Source organism: Typopeltis vanoorti, chromosome 11 (genome assembly GCF_054136105.1).
Source record: "Typopeltis vanoorti isolate ZY-2024b chromosome 11, IOZ_Tvanoo_1.0, whole genome shotgun sequence".
NCBI lineage: Eukaryota > Metazoa > Arthropoda > Arachnida > Uropygi > Thelyphonidae > Typopeltis > Typopeltis vanoorti.
In genome coordinates, this window is record NC_143559.1 from 105,704,433 (window position 1) to 105,727,822 (window position 23,390).

Sequence of the window (23,390 nt, forward strand, 5' to 3'; positions counted from 1 at the left end):
AGCTATAGTAAATAAAGGCAATATAGCGAGACAGCAGGATGATTTGAATAAGCGGTGTCAGTGTGATCAAAGGATAATGGTTTTCTTTTAATGTGTTACAAAAATTGGCAGAAAGAAGAAAGAGAGGTAACATGATAGAAACATTCAAATTGCTGAACACGTTTTAGAGAATGAAAGTTGAAGAAATTATTCATTGTATGACAGGTGAGGATAGAACAAGAGGTCATCATTGGAAGTTGAATAAACCTTTAGTTAGAAATAATATGAGATCTAGATTTTTTACTACCAGGGCAGTGAATGAGCGGAATGGGTTGGCTACTGTTGTTGTTAGTTTTACGCCAGCGAATCTGTTTAAGGAGAAGTATGATAGGTACTGTGTGAATATTGGTTAGCTTCTGTCTCCCATGGTGAAATTCTGACTGGATTGTGGATGTACGATAGGTATATTGTGAACTATGCTGTGGCTCTCCCGCAATGAGTCTTTCAATTCCATGGATATACCCATTAATAATTCCTCCCTATTATTAAGTATATAAAGCAAAGTTTTGCTTTCACCAATTATCTTTGGACATTGCACCGATTAGCAACAAACTCAGTCCCTTTATTTCTGATACTTTACACCAGCTTACGAACATAACGATTCCATCAACGCAACACCATCACAGACTGTTAGTGGATTGATTATAATAGGATGTTGTGCTAATTACGATTTGATAAAAATTTCTAGCAAACAGGTGTTTGCAAGTAATTATTTAGAATTGCTAAACACACATACATAAACCATTATAATAAGATACACATTATTAGTTAATAAGAACCAAACTGTTGAAAGAGTGACTAATTGTAATTTCAAAATTAAACGTGGAATATCATTTAATTCATCTAACTCAGCCTGTTCACATATAAGGTAAATAATGTTATAAAAAAGATAAATCACATACTCTAAAACTCACCTTGGTATTATAAAATCTTAATATTTTTGATACACGAAAATTCACATTTAAATTGAAATTTGAAGCAACTGAATTGCTGATATAAACATAAGGTATAAAACATGTTCTGAACACATAAAGCAACATTCTGTCTATAACTTTGTGTTAGTCTATTATTAAGCAGAAATAAACGTATTCCTAAAACATTTCAACGATGCTCAGGCTGCCATGCTGCAATTTAGCGCCACCTTTCCTCCTTCACCCATCGCTTGGAAACTTTGCTACGTCAGTTGTTTCTCAACGGTCGGTTGTCTCTCCTGACTCTGTGAGGGCATCGGTATAGTCGTCGCCATTGGACTTTAAAGTGAGTGAAATTTATGGATTACTGGTGGAGATCGTTTTGTTTATGATATAAGGTGTATTAAGTTACATATAATAACTTATTTCATATTATATGTGCCAAAATATTGCACCTTATGTACAACAAGATTGCAGCTCAAACATGGCGTCGACGGACATTAAGTGTAGATGCAATCATGGCTGTTCAAAATTCTGATTGGTCAACGACAACAAGGCTAATTTACAAGGTCGAAGGTCGAAATTTATTACCATAATTTTAAACAACACTGCAAATAATACTACCGGTAATTTTTTTTTATTAATAAAGAAATATTTTCGTAATTTTAGGAATTTAATTTCATTGTTATTTCAATAACAGGAAATTTTCAAAAGCATACGAAATCTCGCTTTAATAAAGAGCATGGAATTAAATCATCACTAAAAAAAAAAAAAAAAAAACGTGAAAACATTGTTTTACTCGACTATTTTCGTATGACTTATGTTAATGTATTATGGAAGAATTTCGAAATTTGTACGTTATGTAATGCAATAAATTTGAATTTAAGATTGTATTTGCAATGATTTTTTTTTCTTTTGAAACACCACCTATAACCCAACCTTTTCTGCAGTTTTTGGATGGTGAAGTCACGAGTGGTTCGAATTCTGTCATATATATATATATATATACTGTATATGATGACTGGATTTGTGCTGTTGAACGGTACTCGTTTCTGTTGTGTTGTCTGTGAAGTGCGTTTCTGGCACAATAAAATGACGATGTCAGTTGCGTTTACGATTTATTTTTGAATATATTAGTGTTTCAAGTCAGATGGCATCATCTGTTTATTGATAATTTGTATTTTCCCACCTAAACGTCTAACAAGTGTAGTAATTAGGGCGACCGCATGTCCTGCATTTTATGGACGGCCCGTTTTTTCTCAAATGTTTCAAATGTCATCTGCTGTCAATTTAATTGATACTCACTAACGAATTTAATTTATGCTGGCATTATGAGTTTTGGGTTAACATATTACATTTAAAAGTAATCTTAAATTTATGATCAGCGAAATATATTAGTGAAGATGATAGGAAATACATATATTGACTATGTTTAAATCTTATTACATTGAAAAGTGTGTAAAATGCAAGTTTCAACAGTGGTATACATTTTTCATCAGTTTAAATGCAACCATGAAGTTAAGCTCAAAACATTAATTTGCCAGCATTCTTCAAGCATAGTTCCAATATATTTGTAAAAATTATTGCTTTTCTATGGTCTAGTGCACTGACCAACTTGGATACAGGAATGGTCTAAACACGGAGCTGCAAGTTTGAATGATAGGGAGAATAATGAAATATTGAAGGGAAGAGAGGTTCAAGAGTATTGGATCTGGTAATAGCATCGGAGAACATATCAATAATAAAATTAGTTACACTGTCTCCACTTGGGAAAGCGGTCATGTGATCTTGGCCTGGGAAATTGTAAGAAGTCCTGACTATTCTGTTAAGAAAGGGTATATGTGGAATTACAAAGCTGCTGAGAAGTCAGCTTTCAGCAGCTATGGCATCAGAATTTGAAGGAAATGTTGATGGTCCATGGGAGGTTGTCAAAGAGTGTTTAAGGAAAGCAGCATCAGACTGTAGTTCCAGAATCAGGAGGAGAAATCAAGTAGGAGTAAGATGGACAAATAGCATTATTAAGCAGGAGTGGCAGATAAAGAAAAGGTTGTGGAGGAAGTATAAAGAAAAAAAGTGATCAGCATACCTAGTACAAGGTACAGATAAAGAGGGTGACCTGTAGGGTATGGAAGACAAAGCTAATTATCAGAGTCAGAAGCTAGCTGATGAATCCAAAAGAAATCCTAAGTAGTTTTTGCTATGTGTCAAGTAAAAGGAGGAGTATCTATGGAAGGGTGACTAAAAAAAGTGTTGGTGGTAGGGAACAAATCACAGAGTTGCATTACTTAGTGATAATTTTGCAAAAGTGTCCCACCACCTTGGTTGTGATATTGCAGTACTAAATGTGTCACTGACTGATGAGAGTCTAGAGATAAAAGAAATAGAGGTGCTTAGTATATTACTGAACCTTAATGCTAACACTGCCATAGGGCTAGGTGGCATATTGGCTCATGTGCAAAAGAATTAGCACCTCCTCTGACCAAGCTGTTTAATTTAAGCTTCAGTTCTGGTCGCGTTCCAATAGAGGAGAAAATAATTCTACTGCATAAGGAAGGCTCCAAGACAGAAGTAGCAAATTATAGGCCAATCAGTATATCAGGTATGGTGGTTAAGGTTTTGGAGAAATTGATAAAAATTAGAATTCAGCACTGGATGGACAGAAATATGTCCAATAAGGGACAACATGATTTTGTGAATAGTCTTGCCTTAATAACTTGCTTTCTATAATAAAGTAACAGTGGAGTTGGATAAAGGAAATCCTTACTCTCTGATACCGCTGGACTTTATAAAGGCATTTGACAGGATTCCACATGGAACTCCGTTGCATAAATTGGAGGAAATGGGAATGGATCCAAAGCTGGTGATTTGGATTAGAGGGTAACTGACAGACAGTGATGTAGATATCTTGCAGGATGACTTAAATATTCTGGTGGTATGTGCTAAGGTAAATGGCTGTCAGTTTAACGTGGCTAAGTGTAAGTTGATGCACTTAAGGAGGATGAAATCACATGCTGTGGAACAACTGCAAGAAGTTAATGAGGCAAGTGACTTGGGGGTTATTGTGGACAGAGAATTTAAGTTTGTGAGGTATATTGCAAAGGTTGCCAAAACAGCACATCAAATTATTATTACGTGACACCTCCAAGGAGTCCAAAGACTCATTGAGGGAGGGCACCTACTCTACAACTCTCCATGTACCAAATACAGTGAACCACACAACTACAATCATCATCTACACCAATGGCATCTACTGGCCACTGCTGCTACTAGTATCTTCACATTTTTAAATTACATGGTTATTGAAGAACACACTGACAAGCAGGGATAGGGAAGTTATTGTTCCACTTTATAAGGCATGAATAAGACCACATCTGGACTATTGCATACAGATGTGGTCACCCGGATTCCTTGGTGATGAAGAAATGGTGGAAAGGATCTAGAGACGAGTGACAAAAATTGTTCCAGGTCTGTGGAATGTTTCCTATGTTGAAAGATTGAATATTCTTGGGCTCCAAAAACTAACTGATAGACATAAGAGAGGAAATATCTTAGAAGTATATAAGTTAAATGGGTTTTATAGGATTAATACGGATGACTTTTTTTTTCTGTACAGTGCAGGAAGGGAGAGAATGAGGGGGTCATCTCCAGAAATTGTGTAAGAGTGTGGTTAACAAGGATGTTAAGATTAGATTTTTTGCTTGGAGGGTGGTGAATGTATAGAATGCATTGCCAGAGGTGGTGGTGAATGCATGGAATGCACTGCCAGTAGTGGTTGTAAATGCTTCATCTGCAAAAGAATTTAAGGAGAATTATGATAGGTATTGTGTGAATAATGGTTCGCTTGTCAATGTAGAGCCTCTCTGCAATGAGTCTTCTAACTCCCTGGAGACACCGTTATAATACTATATCTTACATGTGGAGAAGACAAAAATAATTTTGTGCATTCTGTAAGGTTAGGAAATAGTACTTTTAATTTTAAAGTAGATCATTCCGCACCAGCGGAATGATCTACTTTTTTTTTTTTATGTGGTTCCCACTCATGAAAGGTTGTGAGTCTATAGTACGTTAGTACCATGAGTGTACTAAGGATTTTTTTATTCTATTTTTTATTAATTTATATATATTTTTTGTATTTTTTCTTTTTTACATAGCCTGGAAACCCTGCTCTAGAGACAAAACAGGGAACTTTTTCAAGCCACTTCAGGCCTCCAATAAACAGGGCAGTGGTTTCACACTGAGCAATGAAATTCATCTCTCACCTCAAGACAATCATGAATATCCATCCTTGCAGTGGGATTTGAACTTGTGACCCATTGGTTGGAGAGAAGATATGCTAATCACTCATCCAACCAGGCTGGCTTACTAATGATTTCTAAAGTGAGCAGTAATTTGGAAATAATATATTATCAGAGACCCCAGGGAGCCTCTGTAGCTGTCAGTATAGATGAAGCCTTTGTTTGGAAAGCCCTGGGTTCGATTCCCGTCAGTGACGTGAGGAACCTTTATCTGGTCTCTTTTGACTAAAGGTGAGTTAACTGGTCTCATATGAAGGTGGAGGGTTTTTCATCCCTAAAACAGGCAAACAAGTCCCATGAACACAAACACAGCTACAGTCTTAAAATATATTACTGCAAGGAAGGCAATGGGAAACCACCTTGCTCATAATCATCTCCCTAGTATGGTAGCATATAGCTACCCCCACCAGCCGTATGGCTGAGGGAATAGGATGGATAGGATCAGAGACCTCCAGAGAGTCAGGAACTCAAGGCCATACATTACCCACACCAGTTGTAAAATCTTCTCTAAAACTCATTCACACTAGATGCAATAACGAATTCATCAGGCAAACTCTTCCACTCACTCATGCATGAGAGAAAAATCTAGCTATCACCCCCCTTTCTTACATTTTGCCTCTCCGACACTTCTAATAACAAAAAATTCCATCTGCTTGATCAGTATTCTCTCTAATTTTTTCATGCCCATGCACAGATGAAAAACGTTTTATGTACAAGTTTCCAGTCTCAGACTCAATGTGGGCAATAGCCTGTGCTCACAATACCAAAGGGGTCACAATCTACAAACCCTAAATTAATTCACTTAAATCTGCATAGCTACGAAAATTCATCACCGTTTACATGAGTCGAAGTGACGGTACTGTATAGACCAGTGGTCGATATAACATTGTTAGGGGTCGATAGAAAAATATAAGACGGGTAATATTTAATTCAGTTAACTTAGATTACCTCCATCCTGAATGACAACGCAATTAAGAGTGAATCGTGGGAACAGTGACATTAAATAACCTGTAAGATGGAGCAAGGTCATGAAAATAGTTACGGAGGCCAATCAAGTAGGCCAAAATGACGTATTTACCAATAAACAGATTTTAGTGGTTCTCGCCCGGCCGGCGCGGCAGGAGCGAGATTGAATACGTGTAAGTATGAGTAAATAAAAACTGCACACGTTTTGATCCCAGTCTCATTTTTGCGCATCGACATACAAGTGAGCGTTAATGTTCTAAAATTCATCAACATACATATTATAATTCAATCGTTATCCATTCAAGAGCTAAACTTCTCTATGTTGAAGAGTTCAGCAGGGCTGGTAGTAATACCAGTAGTTTATTAATATCACTAGTAATACCAGTGATATTACTAGTGATAGTAGTAGTAATAAAAGTAATATAATAATATATGCTATATTATACATACAATAAACACTAACTATAAAATAAATAATCTAAAAACTCATAAGTGTCTTTTTTGCTTGTCCTATTATAATTATGTAATAGTAAAATAGAGGGGGGTCGATAGAAAGTCAAAAAACTCTTGAAGGGGTCAAAGAAGTTTGGCGACCCCTGGTATAGACAGTAGAATACTCTAAACAATATCTCTCTGCAACTTGCTGAAGTCAACATTGGTTTGCCCATATGGTGCAAGCTAAAAGTAACTAATTAGTGTATTAAGTTGAATGGGTTAGAGTAATACTGAAGCGGAGACATTAGAGAAATTATTAAATAAAATAAGTAACATGTGATTTAGCATATAATTCAATTTTATAGTATGTTCAAAAATTGACTAAATTAAAAATTTTGTGTTTGCAGTTACTAGGTGTGTGTGTATACACACACACACATATACATCGTAGCGGGAACATTGCTGCTGATGTATAATACACACTTTCAGAGTTTATAGACCTTGATAATATCACTCTTTCTCTTGTTTGCCAGTATCTGTAGCCTATGTGCTCTCAATCTGTACTCATAATCTACATTATGTAATCCTGATATCATCTTTTTAACTCTTTCTTCACCTTCTCCATCACTTCTTCATCCCATTGGAACACAGGTGATTAGATTTGCACATATTATTCCAGGTGTAGTCATATCGAGGCTCTCTAAAGAGACCGAACAACTTCATTATCATAACATGTCAGTGTTTCTCTCAACATCTCAATTATCCTCTGAATTGTATTTACAGTTTTTGTGATGTGACCTTTGAACTTCTACTTCCTATCTGCCATCATTCCAAGATCTCTAACCTTATCAATTTTTCCAAGCATGACCATACCAGTATAAAGTGCTATTGGAAATCTCATTATGCCAAAGTGCATAAATTTACACTTATTAACATTGAATTCATAGCCTGCATCATTTGCCTACCGTTCTAGCCTATTCAAATCATGTGAGTACTGTACATCAGTAGCACTCATGATTGTCCTTTCTATCTTTACATCATTAGCAAACAATTGGACATTAGTTCTTTCAGTGTCATAAATGTATATATTGAATAACAGTGATGCAAGGACTTATTCCTGGAGCACACCAGTTGTCATTTTAAATACTGTAATCCCTCGATTAATGCACCCCCGATTAGTGCGTCATTTTTTTTCGATACCCAAATTCGATTAGTACGCCTATATTCATCTTAAAAATAAATGTTACAGATTTTAAAAATTTTCTATCTGTACATTTTTATGGCTAACTATTTTAAAAATTCACTCACCAGAATGAAATAATTTAGTTACCGATTTAAAGCATTTTACAAAGTTATTTTTAATGGCATACTACGCTACTTCCATGTACACTATGTTCCAAATTTTTACTGCCAAAATTTATGTCAGCTGCTATAGTATGCCCACAGATTCGAGACCCTCCGACACTTCTGCGCATGTCACAAAAAGGAGAATCCATGCTGATAATAGGGTAATCAATCTGTCTTCTGGGATGAGTTGTTTATTATTACACATCAGAAAATTAACTTCTCTTTTATGATCATTGTAGTTTTTAAAGTGGTAACTATTTTGCTTGTATAGCAGTTGGGAAATTTTATCTATAAAGCACGTGATTTCACGTGTTGGTGATCAATTTGTACATCCTTCATTTCTTTCTCCCCTTCAATGATAACGTCCAGGAGATTAAATCTCATTCTGAAGAATTGAGCGATTCCGACCTGCTAAATTTAGATGCACAGCAGGAAGATCCCAAAGATTATGAAGAAAATTTAAGACCACTGATAGTCAGCCAAAAGAGATTTCACAGAAATAATTTGAAAATATTTTTTGTACAATCGAAGTTTTTAAGCAGCAATGCTTTGAGGCTGACCCTGATGGAGAGAGAAGCATTAAAATTTGCAGAAGAGTAGAAGAGGCAATAGGGCCATACCGTCGGTTGTATGAAAAAAAGAAACAATGTCCACCAAACTACATTAGCTGAATTCTTTGTTAAGAAGTAGAATAATAAAATTTATATTCTGAATATGTTTTATTATCTTTCAGCATCATGGTTTCCTTTAACTAGGCCCTGAGACATACCTTAATTCTTTTATAAAAAATTAAGGTTCAAAAAAGAAATTTGAAGAACGAATTATATATTTTCCCATAGGTTATTATATTCGATTAGTGCGCCTGTTTTAAAGAACGCATTAGGCACACTATTCGAGGGATTGCTGTATAGCATATTTTAACCCCCCCCCCCCCCAATGCATCACTTTCTAATATTTATCAGTCAGCCACTCACTTAGTCAAGTGAGTAATTTATATGCCAATTCTTAAAGTTGATGGATTGCATTTGAATGGGTTTGGTGTTGGGCATTTAGAAAGGCTATCGTTTTCTGAGAAGGCACAGAGTCAAGAAGTTAATGTAGTAAATGATCAGAGTCTACTTGTGAAGCAGGATAGCACAACTAAACGTATTGTATGACAGGAGGAAGATGTGGTTGTAGCAGCACAAAGTAATGGAATTCAAAAAGGTGAATATGAGAGAGGTAGAAATGGAAATCAGGATCAGGGAAATAGGAGTGGCCAGACTGAAGGGAGTAGTGTGGTGTAGCATCTAGAATAGAGAATATTGGTGCTAGTAGAATGGCCTCAAAGACAGGGATTATTATGTTTGTACACAAATGTAAGGAGTATTCGAAATGAGAGCTGAGTTTGTTGCATTGAATGAGTCAGTATGCTTAAAGATAATTTGACTAAGTGAAACTTGGTTGTCTGAGGAGGATAATATTTTGGAAGGACAGGAATGTGAAAATGATTACATATGAGTTGTGTCTACAAAGTGTGGAAATTGATAGCGCATGCACAGATTTTGAATCTTTTGTTGTGAAGTTGAAATTAACATGCTAGTATATCTGATAGAGAGTGAGTTTGTTGAATTTCTGAGAGATGAATATTTTAAGCAGCATGTGACTGAAGCAACTAGAGGCTTTAATGTTTTGGATTTGGTGATAGCTATACAAAATGTAGTTGTTAATGAGGTGTTGAATGCTGCTGCTGCTTGGTGAGAGTGATCATGAGGTACTTGTTTGGAAAGTAGTGAAACAAGAAAAGATTACTGCTAAAAATGGATATATGTGGAAGTATAAAGCAGGTGATTATAGGAAGCTGAGTAGTCAGTATGTTGTAGATAAGCTGAGCAGAAAAGATGTTGACAGTACATGCAAATTCACAAGACAACATCTGATACACGCAATGTATAATTGCATAACAAGGATTAAGTAAGTAAATAGAGTTGGAGTGAAATGGATGAACAGTGAAATCAAGCAAGCTGTTGGGTAAAAAAATGCTATGGAGGAGGTACAAAACAGTTGGTGGCGATTGGTATAAATGAAGAGTATAAAGTGTAGGTTAGGAAGGTAATAAGCATAGTAAAGAAAGAAAAGGTGCAGTATGAGAGGAGATTAGCTGGTCGGGCAAAGGTTAACTCAAGGGAATATTTCTACTATATGTCAAATAAGAGAAAGAATAATTATGGCAGGTTGAAACTGGTGGATAGTCTCTTGGCAGCAGAATGACATTTGCAAAGAATATAGTGGAATTATTGAACTAGCACTTTATCAGCATATATATCATACTGGTGTAAATGATGCAGTGCAATATATAGAAGGGAGGCAACTATTAAGAGAATCAGAAGGTATCAGGTGTTGATTTGGTTAGATCTTAATAAGACTGTGAGAATGGATGACATATCACCACATATTCTTAAGGAATATGCTGAACAGTTAGCTGTCCTTGACCTGGTTGTTGAATGAATTTCTTGTGGCGAGTAAGGTTCCTAGAGTGGGAAGAAGGCGGAATAGTACCACTCCACAAGCATGGTTCTAGGACAGAAGTTTCCATTTATAGATCAGTCTGTATAATTGTAGTTGTAGTCAGTGGTGAGCTATGGAAATTTTAACAAAGGGCTCGCATCATTGAGGAAAAAAAAGGTATATTCCACACAAAAACTTTTATTAATACAGCTTCTGTACAAATTCCAATCAACCTCTGAAGGCTATCATTTTTAAACAAATATTTCATGATCTAAACATAAAATATTTGCACACAATCAACTGTGTTAATTTATCTTACATAAGAAAAACATTTTTTAACTATCAAAATATAAGAATGAAATATTTTATAATCTTTTATAAAACATTTGATTGGCTACTGGTTTTACCATATGATTGGCTACCAGAAGGGAGAAGGATAAAGATAGCGCATGCGTTATTTTATTTTCAAACTTGGGCGCATTCGTTATAGAGGAGTCGTCATCATCAAATTCCTGCCATGTACCCTCAAGGGGTGTACAGGATATGACAGTTCTACATGAAAAAATTACATCATTACTAACTTCCTATCTACAATTTTCCTCCAAATCAGTCTGTTACTTGTCAAGACTCCAACATTATCAGATCTTATATTTCTATCGTCTAAGGCACTTTGTACTGTATCAATCCACCTATATCTTGGTCTTCCTCTGGGTCGTTTTCCTGCCAACCTGGCAGAGAACACTTGTTTTGCTAATCTTTCCTCTCCCATTCTATTTAAGTGACCATACCACCTGAGATTAGCTCTGCTAACGCATTCCTGGATGCTGACAATGTCAAGTTCTTTCCTAATATCCTCATTTTTAGTATGATATTGCCATTGATGCCATCTGTTCACACCTCTAATCTTTCTCAGGACTCTCATATCTGCGGTCTCTAGTCTTTGGTCAAGTGTTTTACTTCTGACCCAGCTCTCAGATCCATAAGTTAAAACTGGTTTGAACACTGTCTTGTATACAGCTAATTTAGTGTTCCGACTAATTTCTCTTCTATTCCATATGAATTTATTCAATTGACTTCCCACCATACCAGCTTTGCTGATTCTGTTGTCTATTTCTATATTTAATTTACCATCTTCAGTAAAAATCGTGCCTAAGTAGCTGAAATGTTTTACTTGTTCCACAGGTTCTCCATTCACAACACAGTTGACATTTTCAATGATTCTGCCTATTTTCATTGTCTTTTTATTGCTGACCTTCATACCATATCTATTACAACAGCAATTGAATTTAGTCAGAGAATCTTGCAGACTTGTAGTAGATTTATTTAGAAGTATAACATCATCTGCATAAAGCAAAGAGCTGACATTAACATCTCCAATTTTGATATCAGGTTTAATACCACTTTCCTTCATAATGTGATCCATATAGATAATGAATAACAGAGGGGATAATGTACAACCTTGTCTCACACCAGATTTAACATTAAACCATCTTCCTGTACTTCCTTCAATTCTAACTGCTGACTTACAACTCAAATAAAGACTAAGTATCGCTTGATATAATGCCCCAGTGACACCATATAACTGCAGCGTATTGAATAGCTTCTCTCTTGGCACCTTGTCATATGCCTTTTCCAAATCGACAAAACTTAAATACAGATCTTTGTTATATTCCCAAGCTTTCTCAACTATTTGTCGTAAAGTGAGAATCTGATCCTCACAGCCTCTATTTGGCCTGAATCCAGCTTGTTCTTCACCAAGCTTTTCTTCCACAATTCTTCTCAACCGTTTGTCAAGTATACTGGCATAGATCTTGCCAGGAACACTCAGTAGGGAAATACCTCTGTAATTCTCACATTCAGTTTTATTTCCCTTTTTATATATGGGTACTATGAGAGCTCTACTCCAATCATTGGGAATTCGTCCCTCTGTCCAGGCTTTCTGAACTATGCAGTGCAGCCACTGTAAGACTTTTATACCACCATACTTCAGCATTTCTGGTCGAATATCAACTACTCCTGCTGCCTTTCCACATTTCAAGCCTTTGATGGCTTTTTCTACTTCAAGTATGGATATGTATTCCTGATTGCATGCATGGTCAGTGTTTTTTATCACTGTGCTGTCATCACTGCTTGTTTCATTTAGCAGTTTTTCAAAGTAATTACTCCATACTTCAAGGATATCTTTTTCTCCGGTTTTCATGTCACCTTTATCATCTCTAACTCCTTTTACAGCACTCTTTCCTCCATTCCTAAGCTTCTTCAACAACCTCCAGAATATTTTGCCACCTTCTTCATATTTATTTTCTATATTCTTGCCAAAGTCCTCCCATGACTTTTGTTTAGCTAGTTTTACACACTGTTTAGCTTTCTTACATTTGTCTCTGTATTCTCTAAGAGCATAAGCTGACTTATTTGCCAGGAACTTTTGATATGCTTTCTTCTTTTCCTTCACTGCCTCTTTAACTTCCTGTGTCCACCAGGGAGTTCTGATTTTTTTATCCTTGCACACAACCTCTCCACATTCCTCTCTGGCAGAATCAATCAATGTTTTCTTCAGAGTTTGCCACTGCATCTCGAAGGCTTGATTCCTGTTCTCAAACTCTTTCATTTTCTTTTCAATAATCTTTCTGTATTTTGGTCTACAGTTCACATCTGAGAGCTGCTCAACTTTTATTCGCTTTAAATCTTTCTTACATGTTATTCTTTTCAGTATGAAATTCAATTTTATCCTGCCCAAGACTAAATAGTGATCACTTCCAATTTCAAATCCTCTGTACACTCTGGTGTCCTGCACCAGGGAGAAAACATCACTATCAACAATAACATAGTCAATGAGACTTTTCTTATTCCTAGCCTCTTCTCTCCATGTGAATTTGTGCACATTTTTATGTTGGAACATGGTGTTAGTAATAACCAGTCCATGTCCTGAGCAGAAATCCAACAGATATTTGCCATTATTATTAGCTTTGCTGTTTTCTCCAAATTTTTCCAAAATATTTTTGTATGTCTCACAATCATTTCCTACTCTGCTATTTAGATCCCCAACAAGGACCAACTTTTCCTTTTTCATTCTGTCAGTTGCTTTTTCTAAAGCGTCAAAAAATTCCTCCACTTCTACCTTAGTAGAACCTTCTGTGGGACCATAGGCACAAATAAGTCTCATTGTCCAGTTCCCCATTCTCATATTTGCCCACATTACTCTACTTGAGACTGACTGCCATTCAAGAAGATTAGCCTCGTATTTTGTGTTGAATACTATGGCTACTTCTTCTTTTCCTTGATTGTCATTGCCTGAATATAACATTTTGTATTTATTACTCAGAAAGATCTCGCCAGTTTTGGTCTTTTTTGTTTCAGTCACCCCTATTATGTCGATCTGGTACTTATCTAATTCCTCAGCTAGCTCCATTTCTTTGCCATTCAGGCTTCTTACATTGATAGTACCGATCTTTAACTCTGTGATGTTGAGTTGGGGTTTGTTTTCAGATTTGTTCCAGTAGATGACTTTTCACTGTTCACCCTGGTTCCCTGGCGAAAACAACGTGGGCCTTGTTTAACCGGGCGACGCCCCAGCCGACATGAAATTTTGTCATGTTGTACCATCATTTTTTATTTTGGTTTAACCAATAAGAATACAATTTCGTCGGCTAAATCCCAAATTGCCAGCCCAACCTCGTTCGTTCAGTATCAAAGTAGATACCCAACAGGGTGCACCACGAGAAGGTGAGGATTGGACATTAGGTCAGAAGTCCTGGTCGGTTCTCTGCATTCCTTGAAAGGCTATGTGGAGGTCTCCTCTCAGTTATACAGCTTTGACCCTTAAGCACCCCATTATAGAGGAGTTGAAACAATAATTCCAAATAATCTATACACCGCCGAAGAGACTAATTTTTGTTAGATTACTATATGAGTTAGTCGCTTAATATTTTTTAAAAAAAGTAAAGGAGAGATTGGTTAGGAATAGAATTCACAATTGGTTTGATAGACATAGTATTGGTTATGATGGTCAGCATGGATTTGTAAAGGGTAGGTCTTGTTTTAGCAATTTACTTGCATTTTATGATAAGGTAATAAGTGTGATAGATAAGGAAGAATCATATACTTAATATTCTTGGACTTTGCAAAAGTGTTTGATATATTACCACATGATAAGTTGGTGTACAAAGTGCAGAAGATGGGAATAAATAGTATATTGGTTAGATGGATCAGATATTGGCTCTTTGAACAATACTAACAAGTTGTGTATGACAGAGCAGGGTCTCAAAAATGGAAGAGTTTAGTAGGTAGGAGGAAAAGGAGTGAAATGATAGGGACATTTAAGTTAGTGAGAGAATTTTATCAGATTAATCCAGAGGGGATTATAAAAAAGAGTAGAAGGTGAGGAGAAAAACCAGAGGCCATCCCTGGAAGTTATGTAAGAATGTGATGAAGAGGAGATGTGAGGAGTACATTTTTTACCAGGAGAATTGTTAGTGAATGGAATTCATTACCAGAATGTGTTGTTAATGCAAGAGGTGTTAAGTATTTTAAAATTTGGTATTATAAATATGTTAGTAGTTGATGAACCTCTCACTGTTGTTGTTGTTGTTAATGTGGAGTCTGTTGATTCCACAGAGAGTGCAGTAATAATATCTTCCAATTTATGCAACAGCATTTCTTGCAGTACCTTGTTTAGCAAAGTTCAACAGTATCATAGTGCACCCATAACATTATTATAAAATATGTGAAAATTACTTAGACATGATCTCTCGTTAGTAAATATATGATGTTCCTTGCAAAGTATGGCTTGTTTTTCTACCTATTTCTGCATGTAATTTTTTGTCAACTTTTCTAAAATCTTCACTACCATCACAAAGATGGTGGAAAAAAAAAACGGCATGTCTAATAGGTCAGTAGTTAGTCACGGTGGTTTTTGCACCATCCTTGTACAGATCCATTCAGGTACAGGCCATCTCTCTCTCTTATGCAAGTCTTTTCTACCATCAGTCTAATTTCACACATCCAAAAACTTGTACCCATTTCTTCTACACAGTCTGTACCTGTTTTCAAAGAATTTTATTAGTAGTTAATGTGAAAATTGTGTAAAATTTTTAACTGTCTCCTTTTCTGGGGATTTGTTATATAAAATCCAGAGCGATATGTGGTCACCGTATTTGTGTTCACTTCATCAGTTGGCTACTAATACAGTGATTTGTAAACAAATCTGACAATCACATTTGGTTCCATTTATGATAAGCTTTTAGTGGTGTGAACTCAAAGCCTCTTGAAATAAAATTTTGTGATGACTTCTAGATTCAGCAGAAGTGTCTGATATTGATCCTGATTTCTTAGCATAGCTAGTGATATCAAGAGATTAACATATGTTTTGACATCACTTTTTAAGGTGATATACCTACTTATGTTATTCAAAATAATCTGTATTCTACTTTTTTTTTTTTTTTCCCCAGTCATATTGATATTGTTACATATATGGATAACAGTGTCCATGAACCCAAATGGATCTCACACACCAGTTATTATTATTATTTTTAATCTTCTCGTGAAGTATTTTTTGCTTAGAGACAGACAGTATCAAACTGACATTATATTTTGGATGTTTTATTATTATTACATGACACCTCCAGGGAGTCCAAAGACATCGAGGGAGGGCACCTGCTTTACATCTCTCCGTCTCCACCACTCCACTAACAGCAACTACCTTCATCATATATACACACCAGCGGCATCTACCGCTGACCACCACTATTTTCACAAACATCCATGCCCAATGCGGGATTCAAGTCCACAGCCTTTTGCCTGGAGAGCGGATACGCTAACCACGCGGCCATCCAGGCCAGCAAATTTTGTCATATCTATGCCAGAATTTTCCTGTTTGCTCTATTCAGTTATGTTTGATTTCATCTTGAATTCTGCATGATTATTTCCTGCATATTTTTGGATGCATTGGACATCATTGGTAGAATCATATTACAAAATGAAGTTATTAGAATGGAACTTGAAGTTCTTAACATTCAAGAATGTAGGAACAGATCTAATCTAAGGTGGTATGGCCACTAAAACAGAATGGGAGAGAAAATATTGCCAAATCAAGTGCTCGTTGCCACGATAATAGGCAAAAAACCTAGATAGGGAGATCTAGAAAAACTGATGCAGTCAGTGGTGTTAGAAGAATGCAGTTTGTTTTGAGTACAACCCTTGAAAAATAAATTCATTTCTGAAAAAATTGTTGATAGGAATCTAGTAATACAAATTTAATTTGTAGTACTATCGTAGTATCTTGCACACCCTGGAAGGGTACATCAAAAACTGATGGCAGTTTCCTACTCTCTCTAATATATATCATTCTCACAGATACCACAAGTCTGTAGCAAATAAATGCCATGTGTAGGTGGAAAGTCACGAGCAAAGTAACCTGTTAATCTGGAGGATATATAATCTTTGGGAGAAGCCTATTCCATGGATTTGAAGTAGATATAATGAAAGATGAATGTGAGTAGTAGGAAGGGTGAATCCATGTTTCAGCTGTAAAAGGATGTTGGGCAGCTATTGCCTGTGTTGTTGTTGTTGTTGTTATTGGTAGGTTTAACAGAAATGGGTGAAGAGCATGATGGATGCTAGTTTGTTCAGCAGCACCCAATGAAATATGTGTATATGAGATGATGTGGAAACTAACAAGTTTGTGTGATTGTCATTAAGGAGAGTTATTATTATTGCCTCCTCCATGGAGTCGTCAGGCTCATTCAACTGACAACATTTATCATACTGAATATTAAAATCCTTAATGGACCATAAAAAGGAAAGATGAAAAACAAATTCAAACAGCAGAAATGAAATTTCTCAGAAAAACAGCTGGATATATCAAGTGGGACCATAAAATAAATGAAGAAATTTTATAATTCCTGAATATAAAACCAATTAATTACTATATAAGATGGATAGAATATTTAAATCCTTTTCATCATGACAAGAATCGAACTTAGGCCTTTCCCAATCAAAACATACCATCATTCTTCCAATTGCGCTACAGAAGCACTATTTGGTGACCTCTGGAATGTCAAATATGTGGAAAGATTCAGAAGATCTAATTTACAGAGTCTGGTGGATAGGAGGAAGAGGGGGCAGATATGATAGAGACCTATAAGTTAGTAAGGGGTTATAGGATCAATGTTATAGAGATTCTACAAAAAACAGTGGGAGATCAGGGGAGAACCAGAGGTCATCCCTGGAAACTGTATAAAGAGGGTGTGAGCAGGGGAGTGAGAAGCAGGTTTTTTGCATGCAGAGTTGTGAATGATTGGAATGCCTTGCCTAAGAGTGCGATGTCTGCAGAGAATGAGTGTTTAAAGCATGGTGTGATGGTATAATATAAAATAAGTGGAAAAAGAAGAATCAGAAGACCAAGAAAGAGATGGCATGAGACCGGAACAGGTCACCTGGCCTAAAGTCCATGTTAGGAAGATGAAGACTCCCTCTTCACAACACTCGTACATAACTTCCAGGAATGGCCTCTGACTCTTCCCTCTCACCTTCTACTCTTTTTATAATCCCCTCCAGATTAATCTGATAAAATCCTCTCACTAACTTAAATGTCTCTATCCCATCACCTCTTTTTTCCTCCAAAATCTGTAATCCACATTTCTTCTCTCCATAGCCAGCATTCGAAAGACCTGATATTGTTTTAGTCACTCATCCATGGACCCTCTCTAATGCTTCCATATCACATTGAAAACTAGGTGACCAAATCTGAGTACAATAGCTCAAGTGTGGTCTGACCAGTGCTTTATACAGTGGCACAACCACTTATCCGTACATGTTAGAGTACTTCTTATCATAGCGGTACTACGACATGCAGTTCTTGCAACATTTGCAATATGTCCTCTAAACTTCAGTCTACCGTCAACTATCACTTACTAATCTTGAATCTCATCCACTTCCTGCAGTTCAATGTAGTCAGTATAGTACACAGCCTTATATTTCTGCATTCTGAAGTGAAAAATCTTGCACTTATTAATAGTAAAACTACAGCCAGTCTCTACACTACAACCCCACTCCTTTGTCCAAGTCAAAAATCTATTTAAATCTTTCTGAAGAGATTTATAAATCAATCTTACTTATTATTCTCCCCAACTGCATCATCAACAAACAACTGAAGATCCCCAATCAGTCCACTTGATATTTATAAACAAGTTAAATAGCAGGGGGCCCAAGAATAGAAACCTGGGGCACTCCTCTGGTTACCATCCTTTTTTGAGACACTGTTCATCATACACAACTTATTGGTATTGTTCAGAGGACCAATCTCCGATCCATCTAATCCAGTGCTTCCCAAACTTCTGGATGTCAGTGCCCCTTTTAAAAAAATTAAAATATTTCACGGCCCCTCGAAACAAAATTGTAACATAGACATATATTATTATAATATTTATTGTATTTATATTCAATTCAAAACATGCACAGTGAATATTGCAAAAATCAAATGCAAATATTATATTTTTAGCATCATACACGTTTGACACGGCACATTATCTCATATTTTTATTATAGATAGATATATTGTTTATTGTACATTTGCACTACGAGCACATGAAACATAAAACGATTAGTAATAAAGAAAGAATTAAAAACATAAAAGAAGTTTAATAACAATTTAATGTGATGGATGTGTTTCAATACTGCTACACAAAAAGTCAATATCAGGTGAAATATTTGAAACTGCAATTCTTAGATTTTTGCTTTGAAATGAAACTTATATGAATAGGCATATATTTATTGTATTTATATTCAATTCAATTCAATGAATACACTAATATTCATTAAGCGCAGAAATACGCAGGAAGCAAAATTTATGATCCTGCACCAATGTGTGATTTTTTCCATTAAAATATAAAAAATAACAAAAAAGAAATAATAAAAATTAAATACGTTTCTTTTAAGATAAAAAAAAAAATCTACTTTAGTCTTAAAACATTTTAAATTTGTTTTCATTATTTCACGCCCCCCCCCCTCAGCAAAATCTACGGCCACAAGGGGGGCCGCAGCCCACAGTTTGGGAAGCGCTGATCTAATCGATAAACTCTATTCCCATCCTCTGCAGCTTGTACACAACTTATCATAGAGCTATATCAAATGCTTTTGCAAAGTCCAAGAATATCACTGTATGTGATTCTCCCTTATCTGACACACACTTGTTGCCTTATCATAAAATGCAAGTAAATTGCTAAAACAAGATCTACCCTTTACAAATCCAGGCTGTCATAAAGAATGCTATGTCCATCAACCCAATTGTATTCTATTCCTAACAAATCTCTTCAACACCTTGACTACAACTGCAGTTATAGAGACTGGTCTGTAATTGAAAACTTCTGTCCTAGAACCATGCTTGTGGAGTGGTACTATTTTTTTGCCTTCTTTCCACTCCTTAGGAACCCTATCCACTGCAAGACTTTTATTAAACAACTGGGTCAAGGGCATAGTTGTTGATAGAAGAGACATCAGTCAGCTGATTTGACCCTCTTCTGAACAGCATCAAGGATTTTTAGAGATTTTAGGTGTACCACCTCAATTAACTGGACAGATGAAAAGTAATGTCCTGAGTGAAAAAAAATACTGCCTGGTTTTTTGGAAACTATGGATGCTCTAGAAGTGTTGTGATTATGGCAGAAAATTCTAGAATAAGTCAGTCTGAGAAGAGAGATCTGGTCTTGAGTTGAGTTGAACGTTATCAGACTGGAAGAGAAGAAATAAAGTGTTTAGCAAGAAAAAAAAGAAAAATGCTATGGAAGCATTGAAGATGAATAGGTTGTTAATGTCCCACTGTAGGATAATATGAAGATCAGTGTTTTAGGGCACCTTTAGCAAATGATGTTGAAGCTTGAGCACTGGAGGTATGAGTGAAGAGTGCTATCATCAAGAGAACTATGGATTATGTTTGAAGTCAGTCAGATCATGCTATTTATTATTTATGTCTATTTAATATCTTCTATTGGGAGAAGTCTATAAGGGGGGGGGATGTGAAGAAGTTGTTGGACGAAGAAAATGAAGAGTGAGTTGAGGTGAATTGAGGAGAAGGGTGTTGATAGCATACAAATCATTATGCAAGTTGTGCTGAAGAAATGATTTGGAGTTTGTGGACCTGTTGCCTGTGTTGGACAGAATGAAGGATTTTTATAAAGCTGATAGATTGCATCTAAATTTTGTTGTTATGTGTCTAGAGAGCTTTGTTCACTGAGCATGCTGAAGCACAAATTCAGGAAAACATAAGCAGTTAGGGTGGATGCAGATGAATGTTTCTGAAGGCACCCATGAGATGAGCAAGTGTGGGAAATGATCAACAAGTGTAGAATCTAGTCTCTCAAGCCAAAATATTGAATAGGATAATCAATTCGGGAAGTAAAGATGGTTGGGGACCTAAAGGAAAACTGCAGTTTCTATATGCTAATGCCAGAAGTATTAGGAACAGGAGGGAGGACTTTTTGCCATTGGTTAGTGCAACCTCACTAAAAGTTATAGGCATTAATGGGACTTGGCTAACAGAGATGATGTAATTATAGGAATAGAATGTGAAGGCTTAGTCTTTTCAGGGAAGATAGGATGGGGAGGGATACTGTTGATGATAGCAGATGAATTACAGCCAAACATAATAGGAGATAGGCAGGAAGGGAGGGGGGGATTTCATTTGATGCACTCTGGTGTGAGATCTAGTCCAATAAGACAAAATATATGGTTGGTTACCGCTATGGGGGGTTCCAGGGATGATCTGAAAGACATGCATCAACAAATTAGTATAATGAGTGCAGGTCGACTGATTATTATGAGAGCTTCAGCTATGGAGGTATAGATTAGAAGGCCCTACTGAGAGATAATCACTTCACATAGCATGTGATAGAAGGGAATTGAGGTGCAAGAGTATTGGACTTGGTCATAGGATCAGAAGAACTGTCCGTAACTACAGTGGCTACATTGCCTCTGATCGGGAAAAGTAACCATGTGATCTTAACTTGGGAGATTGTAAAAAATTAGGAATATTCTTTCAATAAGCAATATATGTGTGGAACCACAAAGTAGGTTCCACATATATAACAAGCTTTGGAGGAAGCTCGAAGGGGAAGGATGTTAGTAGTGCATGTGAGATACTTAAGGGCATCTAGGGGGAATGATAAACATTTTCAAAAAAAGAAAATGCCATGGAGGGTATATAAGAAGCAAAGTAACCAGTAAACTCATGAACAGTACAAAATGGTCAGGCAAGAAAGGTGACTAGTATGGTAAGGGAGGCAAAATCATATTACTAGAAGAAACTAGCTGAGCAGGTCAAAGAGTTCTTTCACTATAAGTGTGGTTAATGCTGTGACATGTGATAGAAACATGTGGAAACAGAGATGGATGAACTGGAGATCTTAGAATATTGCAGAATCTCAATGTAAATACAGCTGTGGGATTAGATGGGTTATCTGCTCACAATTTGCATTATGTGCAAGGGAACTAGCAATGCCTCTGACTAGACTTCAAGTCTCAGCTCTGGTAGAATTCCAGGGGAGTGGAAAGAGAGCAAAATGATTCCCTTTCATAACGGAGGTTCTAAGACTGCAGTAGCAAATTATAGACCAATCAGTATCTCAGCAGTGGGTTCAAGTACTTGAAAAATTGATCACAAAGAGAATTCAAGAATGTGTGGATAAGAATATGATACTCTACGAGGGGCAACATGACTTTGTGAACGACCGGTCATGCCTTAGTAATTTACTAACTTTTTATAATAGTTACAGCTGAGTTGGATAGAAGAAATGGCTACACGATGATTCTGCTGGATTTTACAAAGGCATTAGACAGAATACCACATGGAACTGTGTTTTGCAAATTAGAATAAATGCTGATGGATGTGACACTGGTTATGTGGATAAGAGGGTGACTGCTGGAAATATCAGAAAGTGGTATATGTAGGAGCAGAATCCAGGTGATAGCTGGTGACTAGTTGTGTGCCAGAAGGTTCAGTGCTAGGACCACTACAGTTTAGTTTGTGCAGAAATGATAGAGGAAATATTCAGTTATTTGCTGATGCAAAGTAATAGTGAATCAGTGTGATGTGGAGAGCTTGCAGGATGATTTAAATAGGCTGTCAGTATGGGCAAAAGAAAATGGATGTCATTTTAATGTGGAAAAATGTAGTTATGCATTTTGGGATAAATTATCACTTTGATGAAAGTGTACTCCAGGAAATAAATAAAGCTAGGGATTTAGAGAGTGGTGATAGATAGAGTGTTAAAGTTTAGAGGATATATTGCTAGATAGCTCATAAAATTACTTGGCTATTGAAGAACACACTAACAAGTTGATAAGGAAGTTATTCCTCTTTATAAGGTCCCTGATACATCCATATCTGGATTATTGTGCTGAAGACTAGTCTTCTGGGTTTCTTGTGATGGAGAGGATTCATAGGTGAGCAACCACAATGTTGAGTGGTCTGTGGAACATTCCCCATGAGGATAGAGTTGAGGGTGTGGGTGTGTGTACTGCAGAAGTTGGTTGATAGTCGATAAGGCGAAATACCTGGAACCTGGTTTTTCATCCCATAGACTCAAGAAAATTGACTGTAGACCCACACTATTTCAGACAAGAACATATCCTGTTATGGTTAGATACCAAGAGATGACAGCATTTGTTTGCCAGTCTCTTCATTGGTTACTGCTTATAATTAGTGATAGTCTTGGGCCAGCTATCTCTGATTGAACTGTCTACTCAGTTTCTGAAAGCTAGAGTTAAAAAATGGCCTTGCCTACTCCATATAAGGGAATAAAAGGCATTAGCTGATTTATTTTTTATTTATGTAAGACTTCCTAAGGAATTATTAGCTGTCATCTCCACGTACCTCTCCAAGACTCATTGTGGGAGGCCCACACTAACCCGTTATTCA

The 23,390-nt window shown here is 36.4% G+C and overlaps 2 protein-coding genes across 3 annotated transcripts in view; one reads left to right on the forward strand and one right to left on the reverse strand.

Annotated features, from left to right (window-relative positions):
• LOC150101906 (aminomethyltransferase, mitochondrial) overlaps positions 1 to 1,129 on the reverse strand; it is a 77,741-nt gene extending 76,612 nt beyond the window's left edge. The window contains exon 1 of the mRNA XM_090400955.1: positions 954 to 1,129. Coding sequence (XP_090257081.1) covers positions 954 to 1,079 — 126 coding nt within the window. The 5' untranslated portion in view covers positions 1,080 to 1,129. The remainder of the gene's footprint in view (positions 1 to 953) is intronic.
• A 110-nt stretch (positions 1,130 to 1,239) lies between these two features.
• Ing3 (Inhibitor of growth family, member 3) overlaps positions 1,240 to 23,390 on the forward strand; it is a 192,757-nt gene continuing 170,606 nt past the window's right edge. Inside the window, exon 1 of one of the 2 annotated variants that reach the window (XM_090400953.1) lies at positions 1,240 to 1,296. The gene's annotated coding sequence lies outside the window, so the exon portion shown is untranslated. Of the gene's footprint in view, positions 1,577 to 23,390 lie in introns of both variants that reach the window. The other variant, XM_090400952.1, reaches the window with a different exon arrangement.